Genomic DNA, 18,414 nt, shown 5'->3' on the forward strand with positions numbered 1-18,414 from the left:
AAATACTTTAATAAATCTCTCATGTTAAGAAGTATGTATAAGGGCTACACATGCTTTTTATACAGTATCAACAATAACTTACTAAAATTATAGGCTACATAAATTAAAATAGTGGAAATTAAAAGCATTTACCTATCAACATAGATTCAGTTATTCATGACATAAGTAAAACAGATACTACTATACATGCAGAATAGGTAGTAGGGCTTTTATGTGCCACTGCATTTTCTAAACGTTCTAAGTCCTTTCAAGCCTAGTTAAAGAATTAACAAAATATGATATTTCTGATTTCTAAATGATACTGAAGAAGAAATCCAGTGGTGATTCTGAAATTAAATACTTCATTGAGTGTTTTAACAGTCAAAACTGAAAATTATGAATTGAAACTTACCAAACAAAAACACTGTGATATGTTCAGCTCTGTTCTTCTTCAAAAAGTCCCATGGTGGTTGGGAAAAAATCTGACCTGTTGACCATGAAATGTTTCCTGTTAAAAAGAAAAAATGAGAGATTCCCTTAATATGTAAAACATCCCATACTCAAGCATATGGCATCGCCTGCAGAGACTGTGTACACTGACCAATTTGACAAACAAATTAGTCTCATGTGCACAGTAATACTACTGTTTGATAGAGGACTGATGATACTGATGTCATCCAACTAATAGATGAGTGAATAGCTAGACTGCCTTTACATCTTTACAGGTGATGCACTACCTTTCCCTTTCCAGTAAAACAATGTAACTCAACCAGTCTAGTATGAACAGGGTTTTTTCTTGGGGAGGAGCACTTAAGATGATGCATACAAAGTTTCAGTGGCCTATGCAGCTGTTACTACTACCACATTCTGGACTATTTTCTTACTATTTTGATCCTTTAAAAATATTTTTATATTTTACTTTGTTAAGTGAAACTACATAAAACAGGGAATGTTCTGTTACACCTATTCTGATGATTTACAGTCTAGATTTATTGTGCAGTTTGGTTGCACTGAACAGACAATAGCGTGGGCTTCTGTTGAACTAATTTTGTTTCATAAGTAATAAAGATACCTCTTTTGGATTTCTAAATTGAGTAAAAAGTTAATTGACTTTGGACACCATGTTCCCCCAGATGACACTAAATACACAGTTAGAATCATAGAATCATAGAATCACAAGGTTGGAAACGACCTACAAGATCATCTAGTCCAACCGTCTCCTCATCACCACTGCCACCACAAGCACTAAACCATATCACGCAGCACGTCATCCAGACGCCTCTTGAACACTGCCAGGGACGGCGACTCCACCACCTCCCTGGGCAGCCATTCCAGTGCCTGACCACTCTCTGAGAGAAGAAGTTCTTCCTTATGTCCAACCTAAACCTCCTCTGGTACAACTTGTGGCCATTGCCCCGTGTCCTGCTCGTTGCCTGGGAGAAGAGGCCAAATCCCTCTTCACCACAACCTCCCTTCAGGAAGTTGTAGAGTGCAGTGAGGTCTCCCCTGAGCCTCCTCTTCTCCAGACTGAGTTAAAACTAATGGATACTTTCATGTCAGCATGTTTAAAGTTTCATAGTCAGAACTGGCTTTTCTTAGTCTAACATCTGAAAGATCAAGAAATGTAAGATTTTTTTTTAACTTGCTCTACTCCTTTAGAGTAATACTTGAACAGCAAGCATAAACAATGTTTTATTAACTGAATCTGTAGTCATTATAGCACTGTTTAAGTTCAGCAATTGTCAAAAGTAGCCTTAAGTATATTTTAAACCATGGGATGAAATAAGATTTCACAATTTCAAGAAAACATTTCAGTTTTGCTTTTATTTAATACACCAGTATTCATACCTAGTTTGACAGATAATATACTGCTTGCACTGAGCCCAATGTTGGATTCTGCAGCACCATTAAATGACAGCTCTTCTAGGCTCCTCCACCCATCAGAAGCAATTGCTTGGAAATGATTTGTCACTGCCTGATTCACTGCTTTTGAAAAATCATCCCATGTTGTTTGTTTGCGGATATTTAAAGCACATATTGTATTTTCTGTATCAAATTCCTCTGTACCACAATGGGCTGGTTCAATGCCACTGACTGAAATCCTTACAGGCACATTAAGAGCATCTGTTGAAAAAAGAAAAACAAAAATGAGAAAAACTGTACAACTCAATAAAAATTATACTATTATACTTTGAAGATGAATAACATCTAATATTTAAAAGGAAAGCCACAGTGTGACTCCTGCTGCAGAAGAGCAAATGTAAGCAGAGCACAGGTCACCACAAAACCAAAGCAGTGATGAAAAACAAATATCAAGGTATCTATTACAAAAAAAATCATTATTATTATGATCACTTAAATCATAGGAGGAAAGACAAAACTTACTTACTCTTGTATTTCCTCTTTATAGACTAACTTCTTATAAATTAAGACAGATGGTAGGTTGCTTCTCAATGTTTCACTTTATTGTGGTTGTGTATGGTTTTATTATCAATGTAAAAAGGAATTTTTTGGCTCAATTGCACGAGTGGAAAGCACAGTTAGCCAAGCCAAATGCCTTTAAATAAAAGCTAAGATAGGAAATCCACTTAGAATTGTGTATTTGGTTTGCTAGTGAATAAACTGAGAAAGCATTAAAAGAAGAAAAGTAGAAAATTTACATACACATACTAGAAAAATACAGCAAAATAATTTCATAGAATCATAGAATGGCCTGAGTTGAAAAGGACCTCAAAGCTCATCTAATTTCAGTCCCCTGCAATGTGCAGGGTTGCCAACCACCAGACCAGGCTTCCCAGAGCCACATCCAGCCCGGCCTCGAATGCCTCCAGGGATGGGGCATTCTGTTGCAATTTAAATTATTTTAAACCTTACTCTTTGAAGATTAGAATAAAATTCAATAGAAGTCTGTATGGATCAATCAGACGACTAAAAGTGAAAACGAAACTATTTTCAAACTCTACTGCACAAACAATACCTTTTAGAAATTATTCCTTAAAGTGAAAATAAGTGCAATTAAAAGAAAAACAGCATAGTCCAAGGGTTCTAAGCTGACAGAAGCAATTGGATTTGTGATATGCCCGACCAGACACACAGGATTTTAGGACTGACAAAAATTATACAAGTATCAGCTTAGTAGGCTGCAGATTCAGCTACTGGAAACTGGCTTCAGTCTGACAAAGTAGACCACAAAGGAGAAGTTTCTATCAGAAAGTGAACTGTGTAAAATTATAGGATATTGCAACAGTGGAAGACAAAAAATCAGAAACAGCTCATGAAGCTGCTCTAATTTCCTGAGAATCAATGAACTTGACTCATCACAGACCTACACTGTACAACATGAACACAAAAGAAAGTGTACGAAATACGAATCTACCAAGGCAGTACTTCTGACTATAGAGAAATAGAAAAAAAGAATTGGTGAGTGGATGGACTAAGCTGTAAATCAAGAAATACCCAGGCCAGCACACTTCACTGGATTTTAAGAAAACTTAAAGAGAAGGAAGAGGACAGGTTCCAGAAAAAAAAAAAAAAGAAAAAGTCTTCTGAGAGAAGCTATTCATGCTGGTACAGAGAAATTGTTTGATGTTTTCTCTAAGACTTCCTTTGAATATTAAGGAAAATATCCCCATAACTATAAACAAGTGACAAATAAAATAGTGCTTTCAAAGATTAGATGACTGTGTTAGCCTAAGGAAATATGACAGCTATCCATCACTCAATGCTTTTTCTGCAAGAATTAGAAGAAAAGGTGAGAATGAAGGTCAAGGAAAAAAATAGCTTTGGAAAAATTAGTTAGTAGCATTAAATTGAGAAATGTTACAAGTATATTGATGTTTGCATGTGTACAGTGTACCAGTGTTTCATGTGGTTTAAAATTAGAAAGACATAAATCATTTAATACTCTCCAATAAAATTTTACCACAAACTTTTGCAAAATTTGGAGAACACTGACCTGCTAAGTTAAAAAAAAAAAATTTTACGGTGACAAAAAATGGATGGCTTCCCTTTTAATATTTCCACCTCTTTGAGCCACAAGTTCTTTAGCAAAAGACATTTTTGCATATTGCTGATAGCAGTTACTTACTTAAGTTTTCTAGGAGATGTTTACAATCATCAGTAGCAACATCATGTAATGTTCGATTACATTTATCTTTTTTTTCAGCCTCTAGTCCACCATGGCTACAAAGGATTTCTAGACAGTTCTGCAAAGGTAAGAGCTGTATTATTTTCTTGTCCATTTGCTATATCAAATCCTTCTATCAATATGCAGTTAAGATACCTAATTGAAATTCTTACACATGCATTTCCAAAGACCAGCTACAGAATTTCTACACGTGTCCAAATGAAGTCCCTCACTACGTTGAAAAGCAGGTGTACTGTATGGTAGTCTTGAAAGTTTCAAACCAAGATTTTGCAAAAGCAGAACATACACAGCCAGGCACCGTCAACCTTCAGACACCAAGTGCTGATCCACTGAAGTGATCAATTCGTAACATCTGGCCACAAGTTTATATATTCACATAAGGAAACAGAAGTCCTGCAACATGTTGCAATGTGATACAACAGTGGCCATTTCAACATATTTTGTTTTGAAGGTCTGGGCTTTCAAAGGCAATTCTGAAGTGTAATACAGAGTAAATAAAAAAACTTTTCAAATGGCAATCCAGTTTGCATTTCAGTAAGGATGCGATTCCTCATGCCTCACATCTTAACTGACAGACAGCGAAAGAAAAAACAATGGTTTTAAAGTCACCTTGCAGACCTCCCTTCCGGCAGCTAAAATTCAAAGACTTAAAAATATATGTAATGTGATTAACAAAAGCAAAGATTCACTACACTCAATTAGAAACAAGGCACTAGTGGATGAATTTGGATTGGTGCAATCATACTGTAAAAAGAAAAAAATCAATTACACAAGTCTTTCAGAACTAGAAGAAAAAAGCCCCCAACTATATTTTAAATGTTGTTTGATCTGTGGACAGAAGACTGATTAAGTTCTGATTTCTAATGGTCACCCATTCGACATCAGTATGGGTAGCCTGCATGAAAGCACTGCCATCCTCAGACGTGTATTTCAAGGACAGCTATCCGTATCAAAAAAATGCACCACTGCAAATTATCATAATACTGTGCTGTTAACTTCTGGATTTAGTCACAGTACAGAAACCAAATCTTGGAAGTACGTAGAAGCAGCTAGCAAAAGTTCCAGTTCAGACCAGGGAATTGTTTCAAGATTGGCTGCTGTTACCTATTTTACAGCTGCTGTAACAGAAAGACTTCTGCCAGTACATACAATACTCTTGACACATTCCATAAACATAATAGTCATTTAAGCTATAGCTCCCCATGAGACAGAATTTTACTGCATAGTGGTTCCAGCACTTGTCAGAATGTTTCAAAAATCAATTAGCCAACTAAATGTGCCATGAAAAATTAATCAGAAAAAAAAGCAGCATATTTTCTCATCAGGTTGGTTAGTTAACCATCTCTCAAATAGATGGAATGGATGGAAGACAGCAGAAAGAGTGAACGGTGACACTAAAAGAAGGGAGAAAGGAAGGGAAAAAATAAGTGGGATAGAACAAAATATGAGGTCCGTATCCTCAGTACAATAAGAAGCTTTCTTGGCTCTGTTGCCTGTGATTCAGTAGCTAAAACACTCTAACATAGTTCACTTGTAAATTATTTATGCCTATCAATCTTGAAAACCTGTGCAGTACCAGCACTATTATATGCAGTTATCATGTAGAGTTATGAACGACATGGTACTGGCAGTGGAGGTAAAGGATTAGAGAATGGAGCTAAAGAGTTAACAGTACTAAAAATGGTTATTAAGCAACTTCTATATTCTTAATATCCCAAACGTATTTACTGAGTAAAAAACGCATTTAATACAATAAACATATCTTTAAACCTGTGGCTATTACAAGTTTATCACAGCAAATTTGTCAGGAGAAAAAGCACATCTAATGACAGAATTGAATTAGCCTTGCAACCACAGAATACTTTCTGAAGTCTTGGACTGTATTATTCTAAAACTCATTCTTCTGTGTTCAGCATTCATTCTTCATTTTCTCCTTGGATAAAAATTTAACAGTGAGATCTGACTGACAGCTTCTAAACAAATAAATACATCTTGTCAATGGTCAAGTGAAATACTCCATCTCCAGAAATGTTCCTACATGCAATCAGATCCGTCAGGTTTGTCCCCACCTTATCAGATTTTCCCTGCCCCTGTGATTAATATTCCTTTTCCTGCTGGGAAATTGTTCCCAGCAATAGTTTCCAGTTACATTTGAAGACAATTTAACTATGTCCATCTAACATCCATATTAAATACACATCACCCAATCAACAGGCATTTAGGTAGAGATTCATATCACCTTAGCTTTGAAAATCTCAGCTAATTATATTCTCTATTTTTGTTATTTCCCCAGAAGTGTGCATTTGAAAATAATTATTCATCACATTTAAGCTGGATATGTAGCTTCTGCAGTTAGTGATCCAAAGGAAGTATCTTTCTGTCTCTATTCAGTCAAGTGTATCAGCAAATTAAATAAGAAAATTAGACTTGCCACCCAAGTTTTAGTTTGTCACAGTGAAAAAAGAGGATTTATCTCACATAAACTCTAGCAGGTTACTGTAACTTGTTCACATGGACTGACCTTAAAGCCTTTTGATGCTGCTATGTGGGCAGCAGTCCAACCCTCTTTGTCAGCATGGTTGATGAGATCTGCAGAAATAACAGGTTTTCTTCTAGTGTTACAGCCATCTTCTCTGCACTCCAAATCAAAGTAGTTTGAATTAGGCTCCGTATCAGCCAAAGAGTTCCCATTGTTTGGCTCTCCATAGTACATAAGGAGCTTGAGACTGTCAACATTACCAGAATCCACTGCTGCATGAATGGGTGACCAGCCATCCTAAAGAAACAAAAGCAAAAAGCACACTTCCACCAAGCACAGAAAAATGTCTTCAGAACTCCTATCAACAATGAGTCTGAATGACTCTGAAACTCTGTTTGAAAATTAAACTGAAAGATAAGAGTAACATATTTATCCTTCGGGAAACTGAATTACTTGTATATATAAATATACATGTATATATGTATAAAAAGAAAGAAGAAAATGTAGCACACTAATTTTACAATTTTTCCATGGACAGGATAATAGAGACTTCAAAACTCTTAGAAGAGTCTAAGTGATGCTTGACTGTGTGTGGTGTTAAGAGACTGCATCCTCATCTTGTGCCAAAGTAACGCGACTAATGATCAATAATCTGTATCACATTGCATTAACCAATTTATCAGATATTTTCACGTAGCATAACTTTCTCCCAAGTAAAAAAATACTTACTTTCCAAAACCAGCATAAATGAATTAAAAAAATCCAGTGTAAAAAGAGCAAAATTTACTGTGAATTAGTGTTTCTGGACAGCCTAAACCACACATTTATTGTCACGCTTACTTAAAAATCTTCAGAAAAATTTCAAGAAAGTAGCAGAAGAGAGCAGTACCTAGATGTTAACTTTGAAACAATTATCCTCCCTTTCTCCATTTCTTTATGCCATATTCTTTCATTTACAATATATTAGGCTTTATAATATTGGCTAGCAAATTTTGGTGGGCTTCCTTCAAAGGCAAGAATAATTAACCGTAACATAAAAAATGGAAGAAAATTCTAACTCTGCACCATAAAAATAGTTCATAGTACAAAGCAGAAGAGTTCTGTTTTGTATATCTGGTGCTGCAGCAAACTGCAGGCTGAAGCTGACATAACTAAAATCATAAGGAACTTGTGTACTTTAGGAGATTTTATAGAAAATACACAACTTAAAAAAAAGAAAGTATGATGCAAAACCATGATACTAATTTCAAATTACATTATATTTTTAAGATTTAAAGAAAACTTTGAATAAATAACGCAATTTTTTTCTAGGTGTTTGCAATTATTGTACAATGTAATCTAACTTTACAAACTATTTTGACTTACACTGGTTTTTACTGTTCGATCTGCTCCTCTTTCCAACAAGAGCTTAATACAATCATTATTTCCATATTTGCAGGCCAGGTACAAAGGTGTCTGTCCTCTTTCAGCAGCATGGTTAATATCAGCCTGATACATAATTAATAATTCTGCACACCTACAGCAAACAATAAGGTAGTAAAATTATCCTGTATTTGACATTCAAAATCATTAGAACTTAGAATACCTAAATATCTAATTTGAAGAGGGCAAAATACCAACTGTATAGAAGGAGATCAGCCCATGATTTTACCAGTCACATACACATACATACGTAGGCATATGGGATACTTTTATATCAGGTACAGTAATGAATTGGACTACTTTAAACCCATAAATATTAAACTACTGTGCGTATAATTTTAAAATGTCAATTTAAAACATTTAATTTCAAAGGGCCAATAAAAACTTTTTGAGAGATGACCAATAAAGCAGCATTTCTTTCCTGACTACTGATTTTTAAAATAGTTTTAAAAAGAAAACAAACAAACAGGCACCCAGAAACTCCAATTGCTCTCGTCAAGCTCCTGGTAGCTGTGTTTTTTGGTAGGACCAGCTTTAGATACCACCTGAAGAGAAGTAAACTAGAAGGGACAGCAAATGGAAACTACCCCAGAAAGATGTCTTAGGTTGTGTTGGTAGCAGCTACTGCAATAGAACAGAAGAGTAGATTGAGGGGTCAAGAGAACTTAATTCTCATTAGGGGCTTGCACTGGATCCAAGATCCTGCATTTCCTCATGTAAGCCCAGTTTTCTTCCCAATAGGGTTAGCCCTCTTTCCCTACCTTTTCTCAGCATCTCTGAAGACTTCATAAAAAAATTAATTTTAGTCTATTCTCTCTGCAGTTCAGAAAGAGTTTAAATATAAAATAACACCCATATAATCACTTATGATGACTTTTTTTTCTGGATAAAAGTGCTCTGGAAGAGGTTATCTAGTAGTTGCTTCCAACTTCCAGTTCTGTTTGCTACAATTCTATGACACACAGTAAAACTGAAAAAAAAAAAAAAATAAAAAAAAAAAAAAAATCACTGTGTCAACTTTCAGCTCCTCCACTGAAGAGGAAAACAAATCATCTGGACAAACTGTTGCAAACTATTTCCCAGTATAAAGAAATGACAGAATTTTCCAATCATGCTGTGATAGAACACCCATCTTTCTAAAACAAGGGCTTCAAAAAATTATGGTAAATACATTTTGAAAAACTTCTTAGAAATATTCTTTGACTCACACATAACTTTCTGTGTAAACTTACTGAGATGAAGAAAACTTAAACCTTAAAATGAAAAAACAACCAAATCTGTTTTGATTGTTTAAAGTATTTGATTTTATCACTCATACAAACACTTAGGTAAATGTTCTTTCTTGTCTCCGTATATGACAAATCACAGTTCTCTATGCTTAAAAAAATGATGTAAAAATAATTTATTTTCTCCTCCTACGGTGAATTCCTGTATTGTAGCTGACAACATGAAGAAAATTAAGAAATTTGAAGGCATGACTCCTGTGCAGACTAGTATCATATTTTGGTTACTAAGACTACACACATTCAGCAACCTTAAGAGCTGCAATTGGAAACAACAAAGAAAAAGGAAAGTATCAAAACCAGAAATGCATGTGAATATGTGAATATGAATTTGAGCAGTTGCTTTCAATAAATGGTATTTAAATACTTGTGTGTTCTTAGCTGTAAACACATTTTAATGACAATCTATACAACATAATGTAAAGTGCATATAAATTAGAGTAAGAGCTGATGGGAAAAATGTTAAGACTTACTTGACATGTCCCTGAGCAACTGCTGAACACAAGGGTGTAAAGCCATTTTTATCAGCAGCATCAACTTGTGCTTCTGCAGTCAGCAGCAAACTCACGCAATCTATAAATTGAGAATAAACACAAACTGATGCAATAAAAACAAGTGGTTAGAACTACCAGAAGATAAGACCTGCTCAAGCAGCATTATCTTGGAGCAACAGACATCAGTCTTTTTCAACCATACACCACACTTTAATGAACCAAAGTAGAAGCTCTGGAAGAATTTGCAGAAGGGAGCTGAAAATGCACCACTCTACTGCAAAATGGTTTAACCCAGATCCCAGTAATGGATTATCCCATTAACTGCCACTAATGGCAACTCCATAATGTTAGCTCATTTCCATATTTCTGAAGCTGGAAATTTGAACTACCCAGCAGTCACACTGACACCTCCAAAATGACAGCTGAATTGGAAACATTCACAAGCTACACGGAACTCAAACAGCAGGCCGACCAGCCTTGTTTTAGGACACTTTGACACAGAACTGCAATGACTAATAAGGTCAGCTTACAAAAGCAAGCAAACAAACAAACAAACAAAACAACAACAACAACAAAAAATCCCAAATCTTTTTGACTCAAATTTTTCCAAAGTGACATGCTAAATAGAATAGGTAAAGCTAATTAAGAGAATTAATTACACAGCAATTGGACTGCTGTTCATCTATATACTGGACTTTAATGTAATGCAATTAAGTTTGAAGAAAACATTAAATCTGCTCTAAAATCTTCAAATTCATTCTACACAAAAATAAGTCTTTAGCTAAAACTTCTACTTTGAAAATACACCCAGCTTGAACAACAGTTCTCACTCTTGACCCAATTTCTAAGCAAGCTTAATTCTTTCTCATACAGAATTGAGGAAGAACCTGGAGATGAGCTTTGACAGTGAAGTTTATCTCTAGATACCAGAAACATATTTTTAGAATTGCTTAGAAATCTGACTCATCTAAAATGTTTCTGAACATACTCAACTCCTGTTGCAACTCTTTCAAATATTTAATGTGGATGTTGTGGAGCTGATTAAACAAACAATTTAAGAAGTAAGATTCTAAAACACTGCAAGTCATTATACTGCAAATTAAGATTCTTAAATATGTGACCTGATTTGAAATGGCTCTTTTTTTTTTTTTTTTTTTTTTTAAGGTTTTTTTGTGAGGACAAGTTACTAGAACTTAATATGTTAACTTAATTGCTCTTCCCACAGGTAAGAAATTAGTAATTAAAGTTTTCCATCACCATGTAACAGAAAAAAATACTCATTATTACATCATTTTTCCCCTTTTCCATTTCAATCTCAGTCTTACATTAAACAGTCAACTTGAAAAAAAAAAAAAAAAAGGATTCCTGCTTGACATCCTAAAATGCCTAAAACTTCTAAGGTTTTTGAAGGTTGTTAAAAAAAAAAGTTGCATTTGGCTAGAATACTCTTTGATTCGTTCACAAAGCGTATGTTAGCCATGCAGAAGCAACAAAGATTGCACAGAACAAGACCACCTTTCCAAAAAAGTACAGTTAACTCACTTATTGATTGGCAGATCATTCAGGTTGTAGCTTATCTATGTGAAAATTCTGTTTCTGGTGAAGATCACTGAAAAGAGCCATTTATTCTCTGGGCTAGGTGCAAGCATGAGGAATTATAGCTACTTTCAGAAGGCATAACACATGAGCCAGCAAGCTCTACACAACCTGTTCTGATGGCACATCACGTAAAAGAGCAAAAGTCTCCAAGAAGCCTAAGTCCTTTGGATGGACTTTTGATTGGGATTTGGAGGAGGGTAATTTGGGTCTACCCAGACTCATTAACTTCAGTTCATTGCTGTCTGCCATAGAAGCAATCAGCAGTGCAGGGGATATATCAAGAGGGAAAGCACAAGACAGACACTGATGTTGTTAAAGGTTTTGGTCAAAGCAAAAGCAGAACATGGAAGTTCCTTAGCACAAACACCCGGAGACTTCATTGCTCTCCATCTAAGCTCAGTAGATAGTTCTTCCAGAGTGCTGGCAAACACTGCAGATGCACCCAGCGGCTCGGCAGAGCTGACTCCATGTAGCTGTATGTCTGCACTTCACTCCTTTCTACTTCCTACATTCCCAGTTTTTCCTATCAACCATCGTACCACAGCCTCCAAACACGCAGGGCAGAAGAGAATTGATTATACCATAAAAGCATACAATTAATATATAGCTGAGTACATAGGATAATTATTATTATTCTCTTCACATTTCTATACTGGGAACTATTGCTATTTATTTCTCCTTTTCTCAGCAACCTTACATATGACAGAGAATGGTTAGAATTGCCAATGCTATTCAGATATGCAGACAGATGAGGCTTTGGGCAACTTCACCTACTTCAAGGTGCCCCTGCTCTTGGCAGGAGCTTGGAACAAGATTGTCTTTATGCTCCTTTCCAACTCAAACAGTTCTGTGATTCTGTGTATTACCCATGTGAACCACTGTGCATTTTATCAAGTGCGTCACAGATTGAAGTGACTTCTGCTTTCTTAGTGGATCAAACCAAAATGGCCTGACAGAACAATCTGTTCAGTTCTCCCAGCTAGGTGGCTAAATCATAAAAAACAAGTTTCCCAGCACTCATTCAAACACAAAGGAAGTATTTATGTATATTTTTAGAGTGAAGTTGTCTCTCTCAAGACCTACAATACGCAGGACTGTGGGAGCACAGAAACAAAGGAGCTGCTATGAACTTCATGTGCTGGGAAAAAACAAATCTCATCTGCAGCTCTCAAAGGGCAACTGTTTATGAACAGGAAAACTACACATTTTGCAAACAGAACAGATTAAGAAAGAACATTTGAGTATTCTCTTTTATTGCATAGCTGTCAATTTTCTCTACAGACTGAACTCAAAGGACACAACAGCTGCTGCCACTGTCTTGGTTACAGAGTGCTCTACCTTTCTTTAGTTAGCCACAGATCTTAAATACTGTATTTATTCACTGAAAGCACATGGAGACCATTTGCTTTCCACTCTTCCCAGCCACTCTGAAACACAGTGTTTTGTTTCTGAAGGGGTACTCAGGATGGGAGCCCCTAACAAATCCTGAGCTACTCTTTTCTTCTGGCCAACTATTTCCCAGGAGAAATAAAAAAAATCTGTTTAGTTGATTTAGAGGAAACAAGGAGTCCCATAAATCACTGAATCCATTTAGTCACTAACTTCAGGTTGAAAGTATTTTCAATAAATCAAATCATGGTGTTCTTACCCTTTAGTTTAAGAGTATGTGTTAGGTCTTTCACAGAAAGACAGGAGGAGGAGAAAAAAAATACTGTAAAGACAGCAATTTACCATTGACAATCCTACTTAATGCAGTGAAAAAGTTTGTAAAATTAAATGGTTTAATCCTTCTTAATATTACATCAGCATCCTTTATTTTTCCCAGCTGTTTAGTTAAGAAAGCTATTAAAAAGGACTTTTTAAAATAAGATACTAATCCCTATAATTCTTAAGTCTATATGTATTTACATCTATTTAAAGCCTGCATTTTGAAGAGCCACATCTTATCTGCGCTTTTTGGAACAATCTGCAAGCAACAAACAAAGGATTACATATCAAAACACAAAAATCTTTATCCAAAAATACTATTAATCTAATTGTTCACCTCACTCTCAATTTTCACACAATCTATTAAGACATAAATGCTGTTGCTGTGTGATTCATTCAGAATTCATACAATTTTAGTCACCAAAATGTGATGATTTGTAAATGAAAGTACTTCACACATCCTGAAACTATAAATGGAAGTGTAATGCTAAAACCACTGTAATATAATTTTTATCTTAAAATGTAAAAGATACCAACAACTATAGGATGTCTGTACACGTGTTTGTTTTCATACATCACTCAGGGACCTCTGTTATTTGAAATTTTCACAATAAAACAAGCAAACAAATCGCTTTTGCTGTCAGTAAGAGCTGTTTAGTAATTGAAATTGAAATTCAGGGTATTTGCTTGGAAACAGCTTAGGAATACAAGACGAGAGAAAAATTAGAGCAAGCACTGTCACCCACGAACACCACCTAAGGACATAAATCTAGAAGAATCTACAGAACATTCATTCAGTGAGGGGAAAAAAAATTCCACACATTGTGATAAAATGGGACCCTTACTACTGAGAACAATAAATTGCACAAGAAGAAAATAAAAGAAAGGGACTTCTCCAATATTTTAAGGGTCATAGGGTATGGAACTGCTGAGTCATGGCCTTAACCACTGATGGACACCTGGGGAAAGGACTGAGTCAGCCGCAGAGCACAGGTGAAGGCAAGTCACTTCCTAGACCCCATTTAAGGGCTGACTGCCCCTAGGGAAGGATCTCTTGCTGGAGATCCCTTCTCAGTGGAGTCTTTCCTATAAACCTACATCTTTAGACCTACATCTTTGGACACAGGTAAGAATTCCTTCCCTGTTTGTTTCTTTTCCCGTTTTCACCACGATAATCTTTCCAGCTCTAACACCAACTGTAACACAAGGCAACAGCAAATATCTGTCAAACAGAAAGGTTCAGATGATTCTAGAAACTAAATCATAGTACTTAGTAAAGAAAGAAAAAATACATTATGGACATAAGGAAAATTCTTCCTGTCCCTATGTCTGCTAGCAAAATTAACCTTGAATGTATCAGAAAAATGTATACTATTTGTTTAAGCATGGATTTGAGAACCTCAATTTACACTCTGACTTTAAAAAGGCTTCAGAAGAAAAAAAAAAATTCTGCAAATATTGTTTTAATCAATGAGTCAGAAATTTCTAATTATGTCACAAATAGACGCACTGTTAGAGAAAGTCACAAAGTAGTCATGAATGCAAAGGTCTTTAAGACAGTGTGTTTCACCTCACAGAAAAAAATCAAGACTTTACTGAAATTAGTGAAATCTCAGTCATTTGTATTGAAGAACTTTGTCTTCAGTGCCGAAAAACGAGCATAACAAATAACAAAACAAGCTCTTGGTTGCAGGTTTTCAAATCTGTATGAAAAATTACAGTTAACTGTACACTGATTTTGAGAAAGCTGCTGTTCAAAAGATCTATGTTAATTGTCAGAAAAATCATTGCTTAGAGTTTGTATCAATTAAACATCTTTCACTACAATGTTCCTCATTTTATAAAGTTACCTGTAAAATACGAAGGCTGACTGTTGGGAGGTTCAACAGATGCTACCACCTTGAGTTGGGAAAGACGGGAAAGAAAACTGCTAACTACTTCAGTAGAATGTAGAGAATGAACTAAGATTATTTCATCAAGTTTAAAAATGAAGACAGTTTGTTTCCCAAGTAACTTGGTACAGATCCAAAATTTGGTTAATTTAGTATTAAAAATTTATGAAATAAGATTTTACTATTTCACGTGAATGTGCTGAACATAAACAAATCTTATAATTGCTTACCTGTGTGTCCATTCGTAGCAGCAGAATACAAGGCAGAATAGCCATCTTCACAAGAGTAATTAATGTCCAGTCCTTCTTCATTAAGCAGCATTGATAATAAAGTGACATTTCCCTGGGCAGCAGCTTGGTGAAGAAGGGTGGGCCTGCCACCCAGGGGGACAGGACCACCGCTTGTTAACAAAGGGGTTAGGGAGGAAGACCAGCCTGTGAGTTAAAGCAACAGAAGTTAGAAGGAAGACAAATTAAAAAAAAAAAAAGTCTGCATTTTCTGTGTTCCTTTGAATGTTAAGAATGATCTTCAAAATGACAAGATTTGTTAGTTTAGCTCAAGTTATGTGGTGATGCTTTGTCTTTTAGAAGGTAATCTGAAAAAAGAATACTGTGTACAGGGGTGACCAGATGTTAATGCAAACAAGATTTCATTACAGCAATTTAACATAAATCTTGTTATGAACTGTAGCAGCAACTAGATGTCTGCCAAAATTATAACAAAACTAAGAAACTACTGAATTTTTTATAAGCTTTAAGTGGATTACTGATATGTTGCAAAGGCTTTCAGCTTTTTTAAGTAGCCAAGAAAAAGTTTCTAAAATAAAATGCATTCACTTCCCTTACAGTCTTAGCTCAAACGTCAGTATTTATATCTCACCCACTGCTATATAAACAAATGATGCAAAGAGCCCTTAATAACTTAAAGTAACTTTGCAGAGGGAAGAAAAAAAAAAAAAAAAAAACTTGCAGAAATAAATACTGAGCTATGCTTCAAGGTAATATTTTACTCAGCAATACGTAAACAATATGTGAATGAGAGAGGCTATATAAAATTTACTTGTGAAAGCTTCCAAGCCACCCAGCTCAAAGACAATATTCAATTCAAAGCTATAAAAGCTTAGGAGTTATCTTGGTTAAATGTTGCATCCATTAATTTTGAGTTTTAGTAGGGAGTTTGTTAAGAATATGAAGTTTTTTGCATAAGGTATAAAAAAAATTGTGGATTCTTCTTTGACCCAGGACTGCAATAGAAAATAGAAGAAAGATCTTTTCTTATTTTAACTATTCCCTTTAGAAAATGCACATTCTATTTCTCTCTTAGGTAAGTAGGTTTTATTTGTGTTCTGCAGGCAAATACAAGCTAGGATCTGAGACTGAAATCTGACAATACAAGGCAAACTTGCCCAGACTTTACTGAGGTTCAGTGACACTCAACACTAAAGTAGAGCTGGCAGAGCATTACTTCCAGCTCCACTGAGCTGAGTAAGTGCTACCCAACCTTTAACATATACAGCAGAAAAGCAGCTTACTGGGATGATCTGCTCCATGTTTCGGGGGGGGGGGGGGGGGGAAATTAATCCAGAAGAATTCTACAGATGTAAAAGGTTTGGGAAGTTTTGAGCAAATTTAATTTACATCAAGAGTTACACAAGCCATCATCTGAGTAGAGTTAATAAAGAATGCATAGCTTTCTTTTAAACCCCTGTTTAAAACAACAAAAATAAGTGCTAAGAGTATCTTCTATTTGTTTTAAAAGCAAGTGAATTTATCATTTCCAATTAAGTTCACTAGCTCAGTATGTAAAGGAAGCGTATTTGCAGTATTACCACAAGTTTAGCTTATTATTCAACTTAATTAATATGAATTCTATATTAATATGACTTACAAAATTCATCAGTACAACTACAGAGTTAAGTTACAAACCCAGCTTGAAGCTGCTGATAATCTCTGAATGTAATTCCATCCATCTTTATACAACTTCAATTCTGGAGTTTCTTTCTGACTATCAATACCTTCATTAATATTTGTTTTTCTGATATTTTGGGAATTTTAAACATTTTCCAAACATGTGAAGTAAACTACATATTTTAAGTGGTAAAATGCACTGCATTTAGAGTTCTGACATTTGACAACAGCTGACTGACAAAATGCCGAAGGTTTGAAAAATAACTTCTCTTCATCCTCTCTACTGTAAAAAATGCTTTTATTTTTCCTATCTCTCATCATTTTTTGAAACTAATTGTGCTAATTGTTCATATACATCAATGTCTTTAAAGCAGCAGTTCATATTTATTCTTTACTCCCTTGGCATGGTAGTTAATGATAGCCAGCTTTGCTTGTGTGACACTCCAAATACTGATAGTGTTTGTTCAAGCTTCTGCCTTCATTTTATAACTTAATTTGGTTTGTACTGGAATTACCTGGGGCAGTTTGGTGAGCTTGACACTAAACTATCAGCAGGAACTTTGTTCTGCAAAGCAGTTTGGGAATAATACTGCTGGGAATCCTTCACTATTGAAAAAGGTGTGTTTCTTTTCTTTTTCTTTTCTTTTCTTTTTTTTTTTTTTTAAGCCTTAATAGAAATAGCAAAAAAAAAAAAAAAAAAAAAAAAAAAAAGGAATGTTTATTGGTCCATACATGGTATTTTAATTTTTTGCTTGAACATGATGAAATGGAGGAGGAGGAGGAGAAGAAGAAAAAAAAAAACAAAACAAACAAACAAAAAAAACCACCACCAAAACAATGTTGCAATTGAATGATGAAATTCACTATACTAAGTTATCACTGGATGGAATCTTTTCACAGAAAAATATGAGAACTGGATAACAAGGTAAGTTTATCTTCTATCATCAATGTAAACAAAAACAATGCTGCATTCATCCAGGAAAAAAAAAGCGACATCAGAAATACTAATAACCATTATTACAGGTCCATCATCACAGAAACAAAAAGTTAGGAAATGTGAAGCATCTGTGAAAGCGTGTAGAACGTGCAGTGATGAAGGGCAGAGGGACAGACAAAAACAGCTTCTGGCATCAGCTTCAGAATGTGGAGGTGGTTAATTTCAGAGCCCAGATCAGTATCTCACCCCCCACTTTTATCTTCTAAGCCAATTGTATAGAGAGAATAATCATAGAAATCATTATAGAAATGAGCAAAATAAAAAAAACACTTCAGTGAAGAGTGACACAAAAAGCGCAAAACCAAGAAGAAAGTGAAAGCAGAAATCCCAGGGGTATGAAAATCCAACTGCCTAGATTTGTTTCCATTTTGAAGTCTTGCAGCCATTGAAAAGTAGGAATCCAAACAGAGCAGAAGCACTTTGGCACCAGTTGAAAGGCTGCTGAAGTTAATGAAAACACTGTCACAGATTTCAAATCAGGCCATAAATGTTCATTGTAATTTCTTGC

The 18,414-nt window shown here is 35.2% G+C and overlaps 1 protein-coding gene across 1 annotated transcript in view; it reads right to left on the reverse strand.

Annotated features, from left to right (window-relative positions):
• The window catches only part of CTTNBP2 (cortactin binding protein 2), a gene marked incomplete at both ends in the record, with an annotated part of 77,511 nt that overhangs the window by 16,002 nt on the left and 43,095 nt on the right, over positions 1–18,414 (reverse strand). The window contains 7 exons of the mRNA XM_079536402.1: positions 392–487; positions 1,828–2,103; positions 4,067–4,184; positions 6,648–6,902; positions 7,971–8,121; positions 9,784–9,883; positions 15,233–15,436. Of these exons, the coding sequence (XP_079392528.1) occupies positions 392–487; positions 1,828–2,103; positions 4,067–4,184; positions 6,648–6,902; positions 7,971–8,121; positions 9,784–9,883; positions 15,233–15,436 (1,200 nt within the window). The remainder of the gene's footprint in view (positions 1–391; positions 488–1,827; positions 2,104–4,066; positions 4,185–6,647; positions 6,903–7,970; positions 8,122–9,783; positions 9,884–15,232; positions 15,437–18,414) is intronic.

Source organism: Tetrao urogallus (assembly GCF_951394365.1).
Source record: "Tetrao urogallus genome assembly, chromosome: 1".
In the NCBI taxonomy this organism is placed as follows: domain Eukaryota; kingdom Metazoa; phylum Chordata; class Aves; order Galliformes; family Phasianidae; genus Tetrao; species Tetrao urogallus.